At 41.0% G+C, this 19,267-nt stretch overlaps 1 protein-coding gene across 1 annotated transcript in view; it reads right to left on the bottom strand.

Moving 5' to 3' along the window:
• The window catches only part of NMNAT2 (nicotinamide nucleotide adenylyltransferase 2), a 195,440-nt gene that overhangs the window by 146,902 nt on the left and 29,271 nt on the right, over positions 1-19,267 (bottom strand). The window contains exon 5 of the mRNA XM_060131926.1: positions 3,711-3,856. Coding sequence (XP_059987909.1) covers positions 3,711-3,795 — 85 coding nt within the window. The 5' untranslated portion in view covers positions 3,796-3,856. The remainder of the gene's footprint in view (positions 1-3,710; positions 3,857-19,267) is intronic.

The following is a 19,267-nucleotide window of genomic DNA, read 5'->3' as shown; positions in this document are numbered from 1 at the left end:
TGAAGCTAAAATCTGAAAGATGAGTAGGAGCTAGTTTTGGTAACAGAAGAGTGGAGGAGGTGGAGGAGGAGGAGGAGGAGGAGGAGGAGGCGGCGGGGGGAGTGGTGAAAGAAATGTTCTAGTGGCACAGTTAAATGGAAAATATATGAGTACTAAGAAAAGAAATAGCTTTCCCTTGTTATAAGCATAAGATATTGGGAACAGGTATCTTTATTGAATATATTTTGTTGATGGCCTGTGTCACAAAGGAAAACAATTTATAAAGTTCTCACTACCCATTTTTTTTTTAATTTATTCATTTATATATATATATTTGGCTGCACTGGGTCTTTGTTGCTGCACGCGGGCTTTCTCTAGTTGCAGTGTAGAATACAGGGCTCTGGAGCCCGCACGTCACAACTAGAGAGAAGCCCACACACCAAAACAAAGAGCCCACGGGTAGCAACTAAGACCCAACACAGCCAAAAATAAATAAATAAATAAATTTTTAATATTAATTTTTTCTTACATGGTCCCATAGCCACAAATAGGAATAATATCAACTCCCCTTTCAGAATAAAAAGACAAGCTCATTCTAAATTACTTTACAAATAATGAGAACTGGACAAGTACTACTTTACAGAGACGAAGCCTGAGTTTTTCGTTCTGAATGACACTTTTTCGTTTTGTTTTGTTTATAGTCTCTTTTTTCTTTGGTAAGCAACTGTATTTCAAAATATAGAAGCTCTATTAAAGGTGTCTAATTTCAAAGTCCTGTTTGCATCTTTATACTTTTTTTCTATTACAAATTGCAGGCATCTTTTAAAAGTTTGATAATTTTATTGCATTAATTATTTCTGTATTGTTGGGGGAAAAAATTTTAAAGCCATTTAAAAGGAGAAAATATTTCATGGATGCCTGGTTTCTTTAGAGATGGGAAAGAGCTCTTAAGGAAATGCGTATTTAGGAATCTCATTTAGTTGATGGCAACTGAATTCTAATCTCTGTTAGTATATGTTTGAAGGAAATAGAGTTCATGGAATTATTCAGTCAGAAGATTAGTGAGCAGTTCTTTCTGCTTTTGTTACAGTGCAAAGGCCTATTCAAGAGGAATCAGAAATGTGGGGTTCCAGTCTCAATTCTGCCACCCACGCTCCATGTCACTTAAGCCACTTAAGAAAGCCACTTAGCCTCTGAACATCAGTTTCTCATTTGTAAAATGGAGATAATGGTGCCTTTCTTGTAAGCTTCTTATTAAGAATAAGTGACATACACGATGAAAATGCCTTGTAAATCAGAAGCTGCTCTACAAAAATAAATTACAAAACTTATCACTAGCTCAAAGATTCCCATAAGAGATTCTACAGAAAAAAAATTGTTTAATATGTATTTTGTGTTCTTTCCTGTTTCCTTTTCAATGTATATGTGCTAAAGCTTTCATTAGGTTATAAGCTCCTTAAAGCCACAGTGAGCATACCATATCCTCTTTCCATGTTGCTCTCTGGATTACACATAACTCATGGACACTCAAAAGTCTTTGTTGATATTCTCTCCTCTTCTTCAGCTCCAATAACAAGCAAAAGTCACTACTGTCAAAGTCTCCTTTCACCTATTCTATGTCTAAACCTCCCTGCTGTAATCCATACCTATTTCCATATACTCTCTCCTCTAAACTCATGGAGAACTGGCAGGTCAGCATCAACTTAACAAAAGCCTTTATCACCATTACTAAACTCTCTTTAGCTGCAAAACAAAATCCCTGGTTCTCAATCTGAATCTATGCTTCCTGCAATCCAAAACAAGTGGAATTAGGTACATCCTTAGTCCCACGAAGAAAGGAGGAGTACCTGCTGGCCCACTAAAGATTACTAGAGCCAAGGAGTTCCAGAGGAAAGTCCCTCCCTGTCTGGGCAACTGAGAGGAATAAAGTACAGCCATATAAAATGGCTAGAGGAAATAGCCATTTCCTCTAGGAAATAGACAGAGAAGAAAAAAAGGACAGGGGTGAAGACACCAGAATCAAAAGAAAGTGAAAGGAGAGTGTTTTCAGGGCACTGATATTCCCTTAGAAGGCTGATGAGATGCTCTAGTCTACTTTGATGCTAGAACAAAAGTCTTTATTTAATAGGTAAGTTGGCACCAGCTCCTGATACAACACTTTTAAAAGCGAAAGTATGGTGAGGAAGGGATGGCTACCTCAGTCACCCTCCTTGGATCCTATAAATGTGCCTATGTGATCTGCACTCTGCTCAAAGTATATTCTTTCCATGAGGTTTTTAATAAGGGTGCCCAGTTCAACTCACCTTTTAGGTTTAAGAGAGGAATATTTTTATTCTAAGCCACCTCTCCCAGTCTTTACCGATATGATGTGGCTTTCACTAAACAGTCCTAGGAGGGCCCACGCAATCCTCAGGCTCCGGGTAAACACGTGTGCCTGCAGCCGGCTCCAGCTCGCCCTGCGTTTCAGCACCGCTGTCTCTGGATAGCGCCTCACTGGCCGGCCGGCGCAAGGCCTCCCACCCTTCACTCATCCATCCCTACCTAGTCCATTCGCTTTCCTCTTCTCGTTTCTCTCATTGCCAGAAGAAAAGCATCCCGACTTCTAACTTCTCCTCAATTCCTGCTTCAAAAGTGACCTCCGCGTGCCTCCCTCAGGGTCTAAACGCGCAAGCCCCCGCGCCTTTGGGTCCTCCTGGAGCAGCAGCGAAGCCCCGCCGTTTACCCACCGGTGGCCCGAGATCTCTGTCAGGCAACGATCACCTTTCCCTTACCACTTCTCAATCCCAACCAGCAGCCAGGAGCCCCCGCTCACTCGGCCTCTCTCTTTGCCACAAAGCCTCCTTGAAAAAAACGCGCGATGATGCGCCCTCACCTCGCCCAGCCCCCAAACACACACACACACACACACACACACACACACACACACACAGTCATACATACACTCGCACGCCTCAAACCTTGTGGGAGCCATCGCCAACCTGGGCAGAGCCTCAGCCAACTTGGGCCCCATCCTTCAACACCGGCTCAAAAAGGGCAGCCCGCAGCATCCGCCCCGCCCTCTCCCCTTCCTAGGCGGTGGGTCCCGGCAGCCAAGCCCAGGCCCCCGCCCCCTGCTCCCCACCTCCACATTCACTAAGCCATCTACCTCGCGCGCGCAATCCACTGTCCACAACCCTCAAACATTTGCCCCGGGCCGCCCCGAACCAGCAGCCAAACCATAAACGAATCTCCTTGAAGCCCAGCCCTGTTCCTGGTGTGTTGTGTGTGTTTGTGTCTCTGAAGCATATACACCATTAACTCCTTCGAGCTTTCGGCCCAACCTAAACAAACAGCACGTTATCTCTAACCCCCTTCTCCCTTCTCCGCGCCCCAACCTCTGCCCCCATCCCGATCCTCACCGGCCAAGTAGCCAAACCACCGCACCACCGCACCCCAGTTCTCAAACCTCGACCTCCCACCAATCCGAACCAACACTCCCCTCCGGCCCCTCCCCTCCCCCACCCCTTGGCCCCCAGCGAGGAGGGTCTGGCCCGAGCGAGTGACGCCTCGGAAGCACAGTCTGCGTCCCCTCCCGGGAGCCCAGAATAGAGGGGCTGACCTCCACCAGCTGGATCAGCCAGCACACCTCTCCAGATGGGTACTCGCCTTACCGTCAGACGCCCTGGGAAACACAGGTGCCGGGGAAAGGAGAGAGGCGGAAGCAGTCTCCGGGGGTGGGCGGGAGGACTCACCGAACATCTGAATGTGCCCTTTGGTGATGGGATTGAAGCTGCCGCAGGCGAGCAAGATAACGTGGGTCTTGGTGGTCTCGGTCATGGTGCGGGTGGGTCCCTCGCGCTGGTCCAGGGGTCGCCTCTCTTTTTGTGTCTCGATATGTCTGCAGAGGGAGAAAGGAAGGCGAGGCTCCGGCGGTGGATGCTGGGGACTCCAAGGAGCCGCTCCAGACGCAAACCGCGTCACTCCCCGCCTCCCCTTAACGCTTGCAGCGCCGGCAAGATCCGAGGCTGCTTTTGTATCGCTAAGCTCCGTCCTCTTTTCCTTCTAGCTTCTTTCACGCCTCTCGCCCTGGTCGCCCTCTCCTCCCTTTCTCTCACCCTCACCCCACCCCATCACGCTCTCTTCCTTAGTGTTTACATATAAGATGTGGTACCCAAGCCCAGAACCCTGAACACTGACAGGCAACCATCAGCATGGTGTCAGCTCTTTCTCTTACCTCCTTCTGAATTAGTTTTCCTCCCTCAATCTAACATTTTTCTGTCCACACCTACTTTCTCGAACATTTCCAACTCTAAACGTGTTCGATTTTAAGAACTGTTTTCTTTCTCTCCTCAAAATTTTAAGTGGGGAAATGACAATTGGTCACTTCAGGAGTATTCATTTCTGCCCGTCTTTCCCCCCTTGTCTCATGGTTTTGAACTACTAAACTGAGTCCAGACGTTGACCTAGTGGTTGCCAAGAAATAGGGGGAACCTGAATCCTTCCCCTGGCATACTGCTCCTTTTTTGGGTTGAAGCAATGAGAACATGGATGTGACAGAGTTATTAAAGCTGTGTTAGAAAATTATTGTGATCTTACATAAGCTATCAAAATTGAGACAAAGATTTACCCATTCAACAAGTGTTCCTTGAGTACCCACTATGTGTTAGGCTCTGTTATAAACACTGCTGATAAAGCAAAGTCCCTGTCTTCATCAAGTTTACATTCTACTGGAAGGAGACAGACAATAAACAAACATAGAAGGGCTTCCCTGGTGGCACAGTGGTTGAGAGTCTGCCTGCCGATGCAGGGGACACGGGTTCGCGCCCCGGTCCGGGGGGATCCCACATGCCGCGGAGCGGCTGGGCCCGTGAGCCACGGCCGCTGAGCCTGCGCGTCCGGAGCCTGTGCTCCGCAACGGGAGAGGCCACAACAGTGAGAGGCCCGCGTACCGCAAAAAACAAAAAAACAAAAACAAAACAAACATAGAAGGAAATATTAGATGGCAATTGTGCAATGCACAATAAGTGGATGCAGTTCACTCTCTGGCACAACAAAGAGTGAATGGAGAAGAGGGGACCACTTGAAATGAAGAAGTTAGGGAAGGCCTCTCTGGGGTGGTGAAATTTAAACTGAGACCCAAATGACAAGGAGTTGCTAGTACAAGTATTCTGGGACAGGGAAGGGCTCATTGTGCTCCTAGAAATGAAAGAAGGCCAGTGTGACCAGACTGCATGAATAATGGGAAAAATGCTAAGAGAGAAGATTGGACTGGTGATTAGGACCAAATCAAGTAGGGCTTGTAGGCTAGGGTAGGGTTTGGATGTTTTTCTAAGAGGAATAACTTAAAGAGGAATAACAGAAGGAAACCACTGAAGCTTTTAGGCAGAGAAGTGGTAAGTAATTTACATTTTTATAAGATCGCTCTGGCTGCTAGGTGGAAAACGGGAAGGGAAGGAAAGCATTTAGGAAATCCTCCTGGTAGTCTAAGCAGGTGCAGTTGTCCTTGGACTAGGTGTTATAGAGGTGAAACTGATGAGAAGCAAAGGGTCTCAGGATAAGTTTTGTAGATAAAGTTTACAGTCTTTGCAAATGGATTGGATGTGAAGGATGAGGGAAAGAGAAATCTAGGAAAATGTCTAGAAATTTGGTTTAAGTAAATGAGTGGACTGAGAGTGAGAAAGATGGAGAAAGGAAGTTTCAGGGATGACCAATGTTCTATTCTGATACAATAAATAAACCTAATAATTTGAGATTTTTTTTAAATAGCCTTTCAAAAAACTGAGAAATAACTGACATATGCATTGTATTAGTTTTAGGTACACATAATAATTCTGAACTTAGAGATCCATAAGTACAAATATTTACTTTTTTTGGGCTTCAAGATTCTTGGATAAATTTCTACCTATTTTAGTGGGTTGGTCATTGTTTCTTATTTAAGAGCATGTAGTTGGTGTACAGCAAATATTTGTTAAATTATGCTGAACAGCAAATTGATCCTAATATGCATAAAATTTCCAATTTAAAGATAAGTCCTAAGAACTGATGTATATTTGTAATTTGATGTATCTTCCCTCACAGGGGATGCAGATTAGTGGGACAGAAGAGCAGGAGCTGTTGAGGGGAGCCCAACTTGGGTAGGAAACTCTGACACTTATTAGCTGGGCAATAAATATTTATTGTCTGCCACATGCCAGATACTTGATTTAGAGGCTGTGAACAAAACAAAGTCCCTGCTTTAATACAGCTCTCATACTAGAGGGCAAAACAGACCATTGGAAAATAAAATAAAATAAACATAATGGTAACAGATACCATAATGAAAAATAAAGCTGGATGAGAAGAAAAGGAAAGGGAAATTCTCCTTTATTCAAGGTGGTCAGGGATGGCCTCTCTGATAGGATGGGATCTGAGCAGGGACCTGAAAGAAGTGAAGGAATGTGTCATTTGACTATCTGGGGAGGAACATACCTGGCAGAACAGCAAGTGCAAAGAGCCTGAGGAGCAAGAGTGTTTGAGAGTCTTCGACAAGCACACCCATGTGGCTGCACAAAAGAAAGCAAGTGGAAAAGTAGGACAGATCAATAGGGCCTCATAGGCCCTGGTGAGGGCTTTGGTTTTTTCACTGGGAGAGATAGGAAGTCACTGGAGGTTCTGAATAGAGAAGTTACATGAGCTGACTTACATTTGAAAAGTACCATTTTGGCAGGAAGTATAAATTTTGGAGTCATCGGTATAGTTTTATATTTAAAACCAAAGGATTAAATGAGGTCACCTAAGGAGTAGCATATATATATATATATACATATATATATATATATATATATATATATACACATAGAAGAAAAGAGGCCCTCAGATTCAGCCCTGGGGCACACCAAATTAGCAACAGTAGCTAACATTCACTGAATATCAGTAGAAGCCCAGGCATTATAAGCCATTTACAGATGTTAATTCATTTAACACTCACCATAATTCTATGAGTTCAAATAATTTTATCCCATTTTAGAGATGAGCATAAGGGAGAACAGAGAAATGAAATAACTGGTCCTAGTAAGTATGGATTCAAATTCAAACCCTGGTAGTTTTGGTTGAAGGCCCTGTTGTTGATCCAAGCCTACTGTTTCATCTTGTTTCACTGCTATGCTATACAGGCATACCTCGTTTTATTGAGCTTCACAGACATTGCGTTTTTTCAAATTGAAGGTTTGTGACAACCTTGAGTCAAGCAAGTATATCTACACCATTTTTTTCCAATATCATTTGCTCATTTTGGGTCTCTGTGTCACAGTATTTCAAACTGTTTTCATTGTTATTATATTTGTTATGGTGATCTGCAATCAGTTGTCTTTGATGTTACTACGGTAATTGTTTTGGAGCACCATGAACCACACCATATGAGACGGCAAACTTAATTGATAAATGTGTCCTGACTGCTCTACTGACCAGCAGTTACCCCATCTCTCTCCCTCTCCTTCGGCCTCCTTATTTCCTGAGACACAGTGATATTGAAATTAGGCCAGTTAATAACCCTAGAATGGCCTCTAAGTGTTCAAGTGAAAGGAAGGGTCAACTGATGCGGCAAGCTTCATCGCTGTCTTATTTTAAGAAATTGTCACAGCTACCCCAGCCTTCAGCATCCACCACCCTGATCAGTCAGCAGCCATCAACATCCAGGCAAGACCCTCCACCAGTCAAATGATTATAACTCACTGAAGGCACAGATGATGGTTATCATTTTTTAGCAAAAAAGTATTTTTTAATTAAGGTATGTACTTTTTTTTTTTTTTTTTTTTTTTGCGGTACGCGGGCCTCTCACTGTTGCGGCCTCTCCCGTTGTGGAGCACAGGCTCCGGACGCACAGGCTCAGCAGCCATGGCTCACGGGCCCAGCCGCTCCGCGGCATGTGGGATCTTCCCGGACCGGGGCACGAACCCGTGTCCCCTGCATCGGGAGGCGGACTCTCAACCACTGCTCCACCAGGGAAGCCCTGTACATTGTTTCTTTTAGACATAATGCTATTTCAAACTTAATTGACCACAGTATAGTGTAAGCAGAAATTTTATAGGCTCTAGGAAACCAAAAAATTCATGTGACTCACTTTATTACAATATTCACTTTACTGTGGTAGTCTGGAACCAAATCTGCAATATCTCCAAGGTATACCTGGACTAACTGCATTCATAAAAATGAGGATAACTATACCCACCAAACCACAGAGATGTGAAGATTACCGGTAATGTAGAACACCTAGCATATAATAGATGGTCAATAAGTGATACCTATTTTATAAATGAGAGAATGGAACTTTGTAGCAGAGGTTTGAAGAACAGACTGAGAATTGCCATACCAAGTGTTCAGGTTTTCCCTCCTTTACCCAGGAAAAATGGAAAAGTAGGCAACAAAATTCAATGTAACTTGCTGGAATGACTGGACACTCACTCAACTCTACAAGTTAATTTTAATAAAAAGAAAGAAAGAAAAAAGTCCAATTCAACATTCCCACACAGAACAGTGGTCAATAAATATTTACCAATGAATCAAGTACAAAAATCTTTTTTTACCAGCCCAGGGCTGAGAGAGTAACAATGAAATGTGAATTTGTAACACAATGCAATAAATGTTTCAGTCTTGTAGGTTATGTCTTCTTAAGTAACAGTTTAAATTCTATAGATTAGATTAATTGGTTGTGATTCTAATTGTCTCTTGTAATTTTATTTGTGCTTATCTCTAATTTGTGTATCCCCAAAGAGGGTTCAGGAACTGGAATAGAAAAACATTGAAAGCAAATCTTGGTTCTGTCACTTGCTAATTGTTTGTCTTTGGGCAAGTCATTTATTGCTAAGACTGGAAGTACAGTAGTCCATCCTTATCCTCGGTTTCATTTTCTGAGGTTTCAGTTATGCCTGGTCAACCTCGGTCTGAAAATATTAAATGGAAAATTCTGGAGATAAACAATTCATACGTTTTAAATTACATGCTGTTGTGATTAGCATGATGAAATCTCACGCCCTCTGCCTCCATCCTGCCTGGGACCTCCAACCACCAACATAATCTGTTCCTGACATCTAACCATAGACATTGTCATGGCTGGATGATCCAGGATCACCCAAAGCAGATGATCCTTCTTCTGACAAATCCTCAGAATGTCAATAGTAGCCTAATGCTATGTCATTCAACTCACTTCATCTCATCATATAGGTGTTTTATTATCTCACATCATCACAAGAAGGGTGATAGAGTACAAGAAGAAATTTTTGAGAGACAGACCACATTCACATAACTTTTATTACAGTATATTGTTGTAGTTGTTCTATGTTATTATTATTGTTGTTAATCTCTTACTGTGCCTAATTTATAAACTAAACTTTATCATAGGTTTTTACGTATAGGGAAAAACATAGTATGTATAGGATTTGGTACTATCCCCAGTTTCAGGCATCCACTGGGGGACTTGGAACGTATCCCCCATTGATAAGCAGGGACTACTATACCATAATACATACCGTGTGTGCTTTATAGGGGTCCTATATGGATCAAATAAGACCATGTGTGAATAAATGAGGTTTTTTTTTTTTTTTTTTTTAAAGCATATCCTCAGCTTTAGGTCAAACTCCACAGTTGTTCCATACAAAATACCTACTGTTTTTAAGTGTTCAGTGTTTCTACTGATGAGTTTGTCAAGGATGTTTCTGGCAGTTCCAATCTTAGAGGGTAATGGCTTTGGGAATGTGCTAATAGTGTACATATATATCAACCAATGAAAACAAATACCAAAAAACGTACTAACAACAAATTTATTCTCAGTGAAGATTCCAAGGCTGGTCCATAAGCTATAGAAATAGGAACATCAACCCTTGCATAATACATGTACCTTAATATATATCGTGATCTATTCTCAGGGGTGCTTATTTTAACTTAGGTAATATAATTTGGTCCAATATTTCAAGTTTCCAACAACCGGTTAATTGCTTTAGGCTGGAAAGGAGCCTGAGTCATTCTCCCACAACCTAAACTTTGCAATCTGCTCCAGCCAGTTCAGTTTCCAAATGGCTCAAGGCAGACAGTCCAACCCAGAACCTTCCCTGCAATAAATATCTATTCTGATGGGCAGGCTTAAGTGTCTATTGGGTCTGATTTGAAAGGTGCCTATGTAAAGTCTAGCAGTGTGGGTATGTATGCTCACTTATCTCCCTATTTACCTAGTCCGGATTAATCATCCATTTACATCACAAGTCAGGGTAAAACTATTCCATGTTTATGAAGCTGGGTTCCAAAATAATATTAGAGATCATCCTTCACAGGAAATGCACAAAGTCACACAGACAAATGTGGCTCCCTAGTTCCTGGGATCAATTCAGGTATTGAATATTTATTTCATGTTTCCTGGTAAAAATGATTCTGAGAAAAAAATATTATTCTGAGAAAACCATGACTCCTTGGGATTCTCTTCAGTTCTCTACATTTGTATAGTTCTTTCTCCTTTGTTTTCTCCGCTTCTCTTCAAGATAAACATCTTCAGGGATACAGCTAAAGTGATGGGCATTATTCTCCCGTTTTCCCCCCAAGGAGATATTTTTACATCTGTGGGATGAAAAATGTCCCCAAGATTAGGAAAAAAAAATGTACCCAAGATTAAGATCCCCCTTCCTCTAGCTCTAAATCTCCCAAGTCTCACTCAAACTTATGATTGCTCTAATTATTCTAATCATATTTCAAAATTGAAAGATGTTTCCAAATTTTAAAACCTGATCATCAATTATAAACATGTCAATTTCGCTGGCACCACAGTGAAGAAAAAAAGTACATGGGTCTTTATAACCAATAAGCATTGTATACCATTAAAAATAACAAATTTCTTCAACTAACTCAGATATTTGCTGATTTATTTATCATGACTTCTTTCAGATAATAGGGTGAGGGGCATGTACAAATCATTACTTTCATCTTGAGACCAAAGATCTCTTTTCCCAAGAGACAGAAAAATCAGTTCTAACAGACCTAGCAAGAAGTATAATTAATTAAGAAGTAAAATAATTCCTTGAAATGGCATCTGAGAATATCTCTGCCTCCCTCCTTTAAGTCACCCAAATGGAAAACACATTCGGTTCAAGGGAGCATTAAATAAAGGATAGGGGATGTAAAATACAAAATATTTTTTCCATTACATCAATACCTCACAATTTGGTTACGTCAGATATAACCTAGAATTTCAATCCCATCATTTCTCAAACATAGAAGATGTAGAAAGCAGTTGGGGTTCCACTTCTAATACCCTGAACACCCCAAAATTAAACTCCCCCATGAAAAACAGGCCCGGGAACTAGAGGAGGAATGATAAAGATGGTGTGACATGATACCTTTTATTACCTCTACAATGGCTCTAGAGAAGTAGCTCAGATCAAAAGATTATCCTGGGATATGATGAATACCACGGTAACTATAGTTAACAGTACTGTACTGCATATTTGAAAGTTGCTGAGAGAGTACATCCTAATAGTTCTCATCATAAGAAAAAAATTTTTTGTAACTATGTATGGGGACAGATGTTAACTAGCCTTATTGTGATCATTTTGCAATACATACATATAATCAAATCATTATGTTTTACAGCTGAAACTAATATAATGTTTTTTGGGGGGTTTTGTTTGTTTGTTTTGTTTTTTTTGTGCGATCTTAGTTTCCCAACCAGGGATCGAACCCATGCCCCCTGCAGTGGAAGTGAGGTTTCCTAACCACTGGACCACCATGGAATTCCCTAATATAATGTCATATGTCAATTACACATTATTATTATTATTTGAGTCATGCTATGTGGCCTGTGGGATCTTAGTTCCCTGATCAGGGATTGAACCTGGGCCCTCGGCAGTGAAAGCATGGAGCCCTAACCACTGGACTGCCAAGGAATTCCCAATGACACCTCATTTAAAAAAAAAAAAGACTATCCTAACAAGAGAATGGATGGTGATCACTAAACGACGCTGCAGAATGTGAGGGTCACCAAAGCAAAAGCCGAATGCAAATACAGTCCCCACTCCATCTTTTTTTTCCATGTGGCCCTAAATTTGCAATACTAATGTCTCCACTATGTTAAATAACTAGCATGGGGTATCTGCATCTGGAGACCACTATTATAGCACTGATCTGTTCCCTAAGAAAATAAGTTTGTTAAAGAATTTTTGTTTCCCAATTTAAATGAATAAAGAAGTGAATAGGGGACTTCCGTGGTGCCACAATGGTTAAGAATCCGCCTGCCGGGTTTCCCTGGTGGCGCAGTGGTTGAGAGTCCGCCTGCCGATGCAGGGGACATGGGTTCATGCCCCGGTCCGGGAAGATCCCACGTGCTGAGGAGCGGCTGGGCCCGTGAGCCATGGCCGCTGAGCCTGCACGTCCAGTGCCTGTGCCCTGCAACTGGAGAGGCCACAACAGTGAGAGGACCGCATACCGAAAAAAAAAAAAAAAAAAGAATCCGCCTGCTAATGTAGGGGACACGGGTTCGAGCCCTGGTCCGGGAAGATCCCACATGCCGCGGAGCGACTAAGCCCATGCGCCACTACTGAGTGCGCTCTAGAGCCCGCGAGCCACAACTACTGAACCCACGTTCCACAACTACTGAAGCCTGTGGGCCTAGAGCCCGTGCTCCACAACAAGAGAAGCCACCGCCATGAGAAGCCCGTGCACTGCAACAGACAGTAGTCCCTGCTCACCACAACTAGAGAAAGCCTGTGCAGCAACGAAGACCCAAAGCAGCCAAAAAATAAATAAATAAGTAAATAAATAAATTTATATAAAAAAGGAAGTGACTAAAGCGAGACAAAGGGAAGAGGTGGGATAGTGGGGGAAAAAAACGCATACCTTACTTTCCAGCCAATTACTTCCTAAGTATCTCCAGAATTGTTCCATTTTTCTGTATCTTTCTGCTACTTTTCAGCTTCAGGACACCTTTCTCTCTCTCTCTTTAATTACTGAAGAATTCTGGCTGGATTTCCTGCCAGTAATCTTTCCCTTCCCTAAGCCATTTTTCATATTCCAGCCAAAGGGATATTTCCCTAAAATATAAATCAAATCGTATCACTCTCTGGCTTTGAATCCTTCAATGGCTTCCTGCGGTCCTCAGAATACTATCCAAACTCTTAAAAGTCTAACAAGTCCCCTCATGATCTGGCTCCTAACTGCCCGCTCTCTTCACCCCATTCCCTTTAGTACAGCCACAATGAACTACTTTTAGGCATCAAATGTGGCATGCTCTCTCTTAGCCAGCAAACGCAAACCTAAATCGACTTAACTTATTTCCTGAGCCTTCTGTGAGCCCCGTAGGTCTGAGTTAATGCCTCTCCTCATAGGTGCTGGTTTTTTCTGTATCACAGCATTATCACAGTGTCCTGCATGGTGATTGCCTTTTGATTTGCTCACACTCTTCACCAACATTTATTCAGACCCTAGCATGAACCAGGCAGTGTGCTTAGCACTCTGCATTCATTATCCCATTTAATTTTCACTGAATCTCAGTTAAGTAAAATAGGTTCTTTGATTATACATTACAGCTGAGGAAACTGAGACTTACGCGAGTAACTTAAGTTCACACAGCTAATAAGTGGGGGAGGCAGGCTTTGAACCTGGGTAGTCAACCTGGCTAGTACCCAACTCACCACAAACTTCAATGAGAGCAGGAACAGCTTCTATCTTGTTCACTGTTATACCCCAGTGACTGTCACAGTCTGGCACATAGCAACGGCTCAAAAACTACTGGTTTCCTAAATGTGGAATGACTTTTCCTTATGACTGGCTCCACTCTGTGCATAATATTTTTACTCCTATTCTGAGTTGGATGTCTTAAAAACTAAGAAAAGGACTGCACCCAATAAATCCTACCAGGTATTAATTAGTAAGGCCTGTAACTATAAGATCTGTAACTATAAGATCGGTGGGCCTGTTCTTCCCCTCTCCTCTCAAGCTCTCTTTTAGACCACGGTTGTGTTGTCCATTCTGGAAGGAATAAAGTCACACCCTGGAACAGGTTATTGTCAGCTGGAAGTAGACATCCATCTTCAAAGCCCTCTATGTATGTTCTTGAACTTTAGGGCCTGAAAAGTTAGAAACAACATTTCTCAGACTCTCTGGCAGTCAGACTTCTGGATACTAATTACATTCTAGCAGGGGATGACCTGTGTGAGATTTGGAAGGCAAAAGTGATGAGAAAGCCATCTTACTACTGCTCTTGCTGCGAAGCAACACTGTTGGTGTGTGTTTGAAGCCAGAACCCACATCCAGTAGCCCCTAAATTCTAGTCACCGAAGTCCTGGGTGTTGAGAGGCAGTTTGGCAGCTTCCTGTGGACTACAGCTGTCACGGTGTGCCCTTGAAATCTAGAGTCACGCGGTGGCACCTAACTTCAGTTTCTTTAGTACTCTCAAAGAATTTCCTAAGCACAGAGTCCCTTGTTTTTAATCCCTTTCTGCTTGAAATACCTAGAGTTGTTTCTGTTTCCTGAATTGAAACCTACATGACACATCACCTTAAATGCTGTATCTAGCTGTACCCACTTTTTGTGTAGGCAAGAGCAAATTATATGTAAATGCGGTTATTTTGGAAATGTAAATATGCAATGAATAAGAAATTGATTGACAGGAATTAGAATAATGGGTGAAAGAATTACAGGTTTTGTGTGTGTGTGTTTCCCGAGTAGGGGAAGGGAGATGGTGGGGAGGATGAATCAAGCAGAATGATAGATGATGACTGGGAAAAGAGAGAGAAAAATGAGTACAGAACCCTAGGGTTCTACAAGGGAATAGCAGAGCAGAATTAATAATCAGTTTTTTTGAAGAACTTGATCCAATAATTGTTTATATGTGTGGAGCCATTTAGAGCTGACAGTGCTTTCACACATGTTATTCTATTCGATTCTTGTAATAAATGATGTTGTGAACTAAGCTTTTGCAGGCTCTGTTATGGATTTTTCATATGGGGAAAGAAAGCAAGGCTCAGGGAGTTTAAGTGACTTCCTCAAGGTTACAGCTAGTAAGTGAGTAGATCAGACCCTTGATTCCAAATTCCAGTGTCCTACTCCAGGCTGCTGGCTACAGAAATCACTTTGGCTTAAGAATGAGGGAGAATTGAGGAATTCAGACTGTCAAGGATGATAACCATGCTATTTTAAATCTGAACATAAAGGCTGCAGAGCCCAGTCATCAAGACCTTTGCCTTACTCAGAATTAGGAAGTGCCTTTCTTTGTTCTTTCCCAGTCACTAAGCCCTGAGAGGTAGGACCTGAGTGGCCTGGCAGTGGAGTTAAGGAGCAAAGTGGATTCAGTCTCTACGCTGCATAGGTAAAATTGGCATTTTGTAAATAGTCTTGGCTTGATGTTCCCATACTCTATAGTAAAGTCATTCTTGTGCTTAAAAGTCTGGCTGAGTTCTCATTACTCATCATAGAGAAAGGCACTGGGGCAAAGTAAGAGTAAGTTTTGGTTCTAAGGTCACATTAAAGACAGGACCCTTTGAGTGCTCTGGTGTGCCTCGTGGTGAATGGGATGCCTTCTTTACAGGGGGCCCCTGATGTCTGTGTCCACCTTCCACACAGTCCCACTCAGCTCTCATACTTCCTATCATCTCTGTCAGTCCTACTCTAAAGTGAAGATAGGCAAGCGGTCTTGCTTGGGGAACAGAGAGAGATGTCTCCACTGGGGCAGAGTCATGTACAAATAGCTACTGAGAAGTGGCGTGGGAGAGGGAAGGATGAATAAGCAGTCAATTAGGGGAATCAAAAGGAGTTGTTCTACTATTTATTTCCTCTGCCTGGAGGACACTTCAGTATCTGGTGAAAGGACGATAGCCCTCAGTCCTCTGGGTAACTGGCATGATGATAAACACAGATGCATCTGGCCCTGATTTTGGAATTGTGGGGATGAGCGAAGTTTCCTTTAGTTGCTCCCTTGATTAGCCACTCCTCTACATACACATAAAAGATGCACATCTTAAACAGGCTGCAGGGGGAGTACAGAAAAAAATGTTTAAGAAGCTTGGTAGAGCCATTTGAGTACAAAGAATACATTTATCCCAGGTGATTAGTGTTCATTGCTTAACGCTTCCTGGGGAGGATCAGTTCTTGGCCTTCTCTGGTTAGCCCAGTCCTCACCTAAAAGGTGCTCTTTAAAGTGATAGACACACAAGTTACTAAAATTATTCTATATTTTTATATCAAACTAATTCAATTTATCTTCTTTCCAATTAGCCTGAATGAGTGTGATAATATAGAGATTGCAAAGTTATTTAAGAAAGAAATTCCAGAGTCAAAGAAGAGGGTGGTTGAGCTGCTGTTTTGCTCACCATACTTGGAGGTGGCCTTTGAGACAGATGGTAAGAAAGATACTTTTCTTTTATGCGTGTGGTAGACACTGTTGTTTGCCAGTTCTCTTCTTCCTTTTTTTAGGCTGCCATTCCCAGCTCTCTTTGAGGCCAGTGAGGCTATGTGACCCAGTTCTGGCCAAAGACACATGAGGGAAATTAGGCTGGGGTGGGAGGAGTAATTTACTCCTGGGAATGATTTTTACTCCTGATAGAGACAAGAGATGGGAGTTCAATACAATTGTATGAAAATGTGATCTTGCAGCTGCAGCAACAATTCTGTTACCATGAGATGACTATCTGAGGAGGAACATTCAACACTCAAGGATGTCAAACTAAAAAAAAAAATATACATATATATATAGATAGATAGATAGATACATCTTCAATGACATCATTGAGCTGCTTCCCAACCCTGGAACCATCTGTCTCCAGATAAATGTGTTAATTGCTTAAGCCATTATTTGTCACATGTCCTGTGATTTGCAACTATATGTATCCTGACTGATACAACAGACCTAGCAAACAAAAGGATTCTTCAAGTAGGGCTGCCATTACCCCATTCGACACCTCTGTGTAAATTAGATAAGACGCTTCTTCCTCTAGATGGATTTCAAGTCCTACTTGTTTCCTTTGCCAAGTGCCCTGATGCCATTATAGATCACCAACTTGCCTCCTTAAGTACATCAGAGGGCTACCTCTGTTCAAAGGACTCAGATGCCAATTGCAAATAAGGGGGAGAAAGCAATGAGGCAATACAATTTTGAGATTGACTGACTAAAATTTGGGCTGTTGTTATTGTTACTGCTCTTCATTTTAAACAATGAATTTGTTTTTAACTCCAAATCCAATATTGGATTTTTCATTATTCAATAATGTACCCCAAAATACAATTCTGGGAAAAATACTAGTTAGTACAAAATTCTGTTTTTAAGTTTGTGCTACCACACTTCTGCCAATAACCTGTTAAAACTGGGCTGATGAAAACCATATCGAAGCAATATAACCACTTGCAATATGGAACTGTTATGGTGCAGATTACTTAATTCTCCTACTCCTCTATTAAAACTGCTAGAAGCACTGCTTTTGTATAATTAGCATGACATCATTTATCCTTCACATGATGCAAGTAAATTTACGTATTAGGTCAGCCGCTACGCATTAGTTGACACTATGTCATTTTCATCAATTTTAATCAAAGTTTCAAGTTATTAAACAACTTAAACCAAAGTACTTTTCTGTGAAAACATCTTTCCAATTAATTTTATCACTATAAAAGCTAGTTTTGCCCACATAACTGGTAAAACTAATCAATATGAGTACAGCCATATATGCAGGACACTTATTAACACTTTAAGAGATGCAAATTAATAGGAGTCTGACATGCTTTTCCACTCATTTAATATTATATGCTGTTACTTTAGGCTACTCATTAGTACAAACTCACCTAGAAACAAACATGGGGACTAACATTATATGACAAGATTGAGAATAATCTTAGACGATCATAAAATATAAACACATTTAAAAAATCCTCTTTGAACTCTTAGACGCATTTGAAAACTTTGAGATAATGCATTTAATACAATAGGCTGACAGCCTGAATAGACAAAACAATCATCATAAGTAGACTCAGATGTTATAACTAAACAGGATACAATATATACATTGTATTTATATAGTATATATTTAGTATATATATATAGTATATAGTATATATAGTATACTATATATAGTATATATATAGTATATAGTATATATATACTATATATATACTATATATACTATATATAGTATAGTATATATAGTATATATATAGTATATATATACTATATATATACTATATATACTATATATATCGTATATATAGTATATATAGTATATAGTAATATATAATACATTGTATTTATATAGTATATATAAATATACACTTATATATATCAATTTTAAGATTTACCATAAAGCTACAGTAATCAAGACTGTGTGGAATTGGCAAAAGGATAGACACATAGATAAATGGAACAGAAGAGGCCAGAAATAATCAACTGATTTTTAACAATGTGCAGAGACAGTTCAATGGAGAAAGTATAGTCTTTCCAATAAATGATACTGAAACAATTCAGCATACATATGCAAAAGAAAGGGAAAAAAAAAAGAACCATGTCACAGACTTCACACCTTATGCAAAAATTAACTCAAAGTGGACCATACATCTCAAGGTAAAATGTAGAAATATCAAGTTTCTAGAAGAAAATATAGAAATTTGCATCATCTTGGATTTGGTGATAAGTTTTCAGATATAACACCAAAAGCACAATCCAAAAAAAGAAAAAATTGGGCTTCCCTGCTGGTGCAGTGGTTAAGAATCTGCCTGCTGATGCAGGGGACACGGGTTCGAGCCCTGGGCCGGGAAGATCCCACGTGCTGCGGAGCAACTAAGCCCGTGAGCCACAACTACTGAAGCCTGCGCGCCTAGAGCCCGTGTTCCGCAACAAAAGAAGCCACCGCCATGAGAAGCCCGTGCACCTCAATGAAGAGTAGACCCCGCTCAATGCAACTAGAGAAAAGCCTGCATGCAGCAACAAAGACCCAACGCAGCCAAAAATAAATAAATACATTTATTAAGAAAAAAAATTGATAAACTGGTCTTATCAAAATTACAAAGTTTGGCTTTGCAAACAAACGAACCACCATGGTTAAGAAGAATGACAAGACAAGCTATAGAGCTGGAGAAAATATTTGCAATTCACATGTCCAATAAAGGACTTAGAGCCAGAGTATAAAAAACTGCTATAACTCAACAAGAAAACAACCCCCCTCCAAAAAAAAGATGAGCTACTTTTCCAAAGAAATTATACAAATGGAGCATAAGCATATGAAAAGATGCTCAAAGTCATTAATCATTAGGAAAATGAAAATGAAAATTACAATAAGATACCTCTATTCACCTACTAGAATGACTAAAATTT

The sequence above is a fragment of the Lagenorhynchus albirostris genome, chromosome 2, assembly GCF_949774975.1.
Source record: "Lagenorhynchus albirostris chromosome 2, mLagAlb1.1, whole genome shotgun sequence".
NCBI lineage: Eukaryota > Metazoa > Chordata > Mammalia > Artiodactyla > Delphinidae > Lagenorhynchus > Lagenorhynchus albirostris.
The sequence above is the reverse complement of the archived record's forward strand: the minus strand, read 5'-3'. Positions and strand labels throughout refer to the sequence as shown.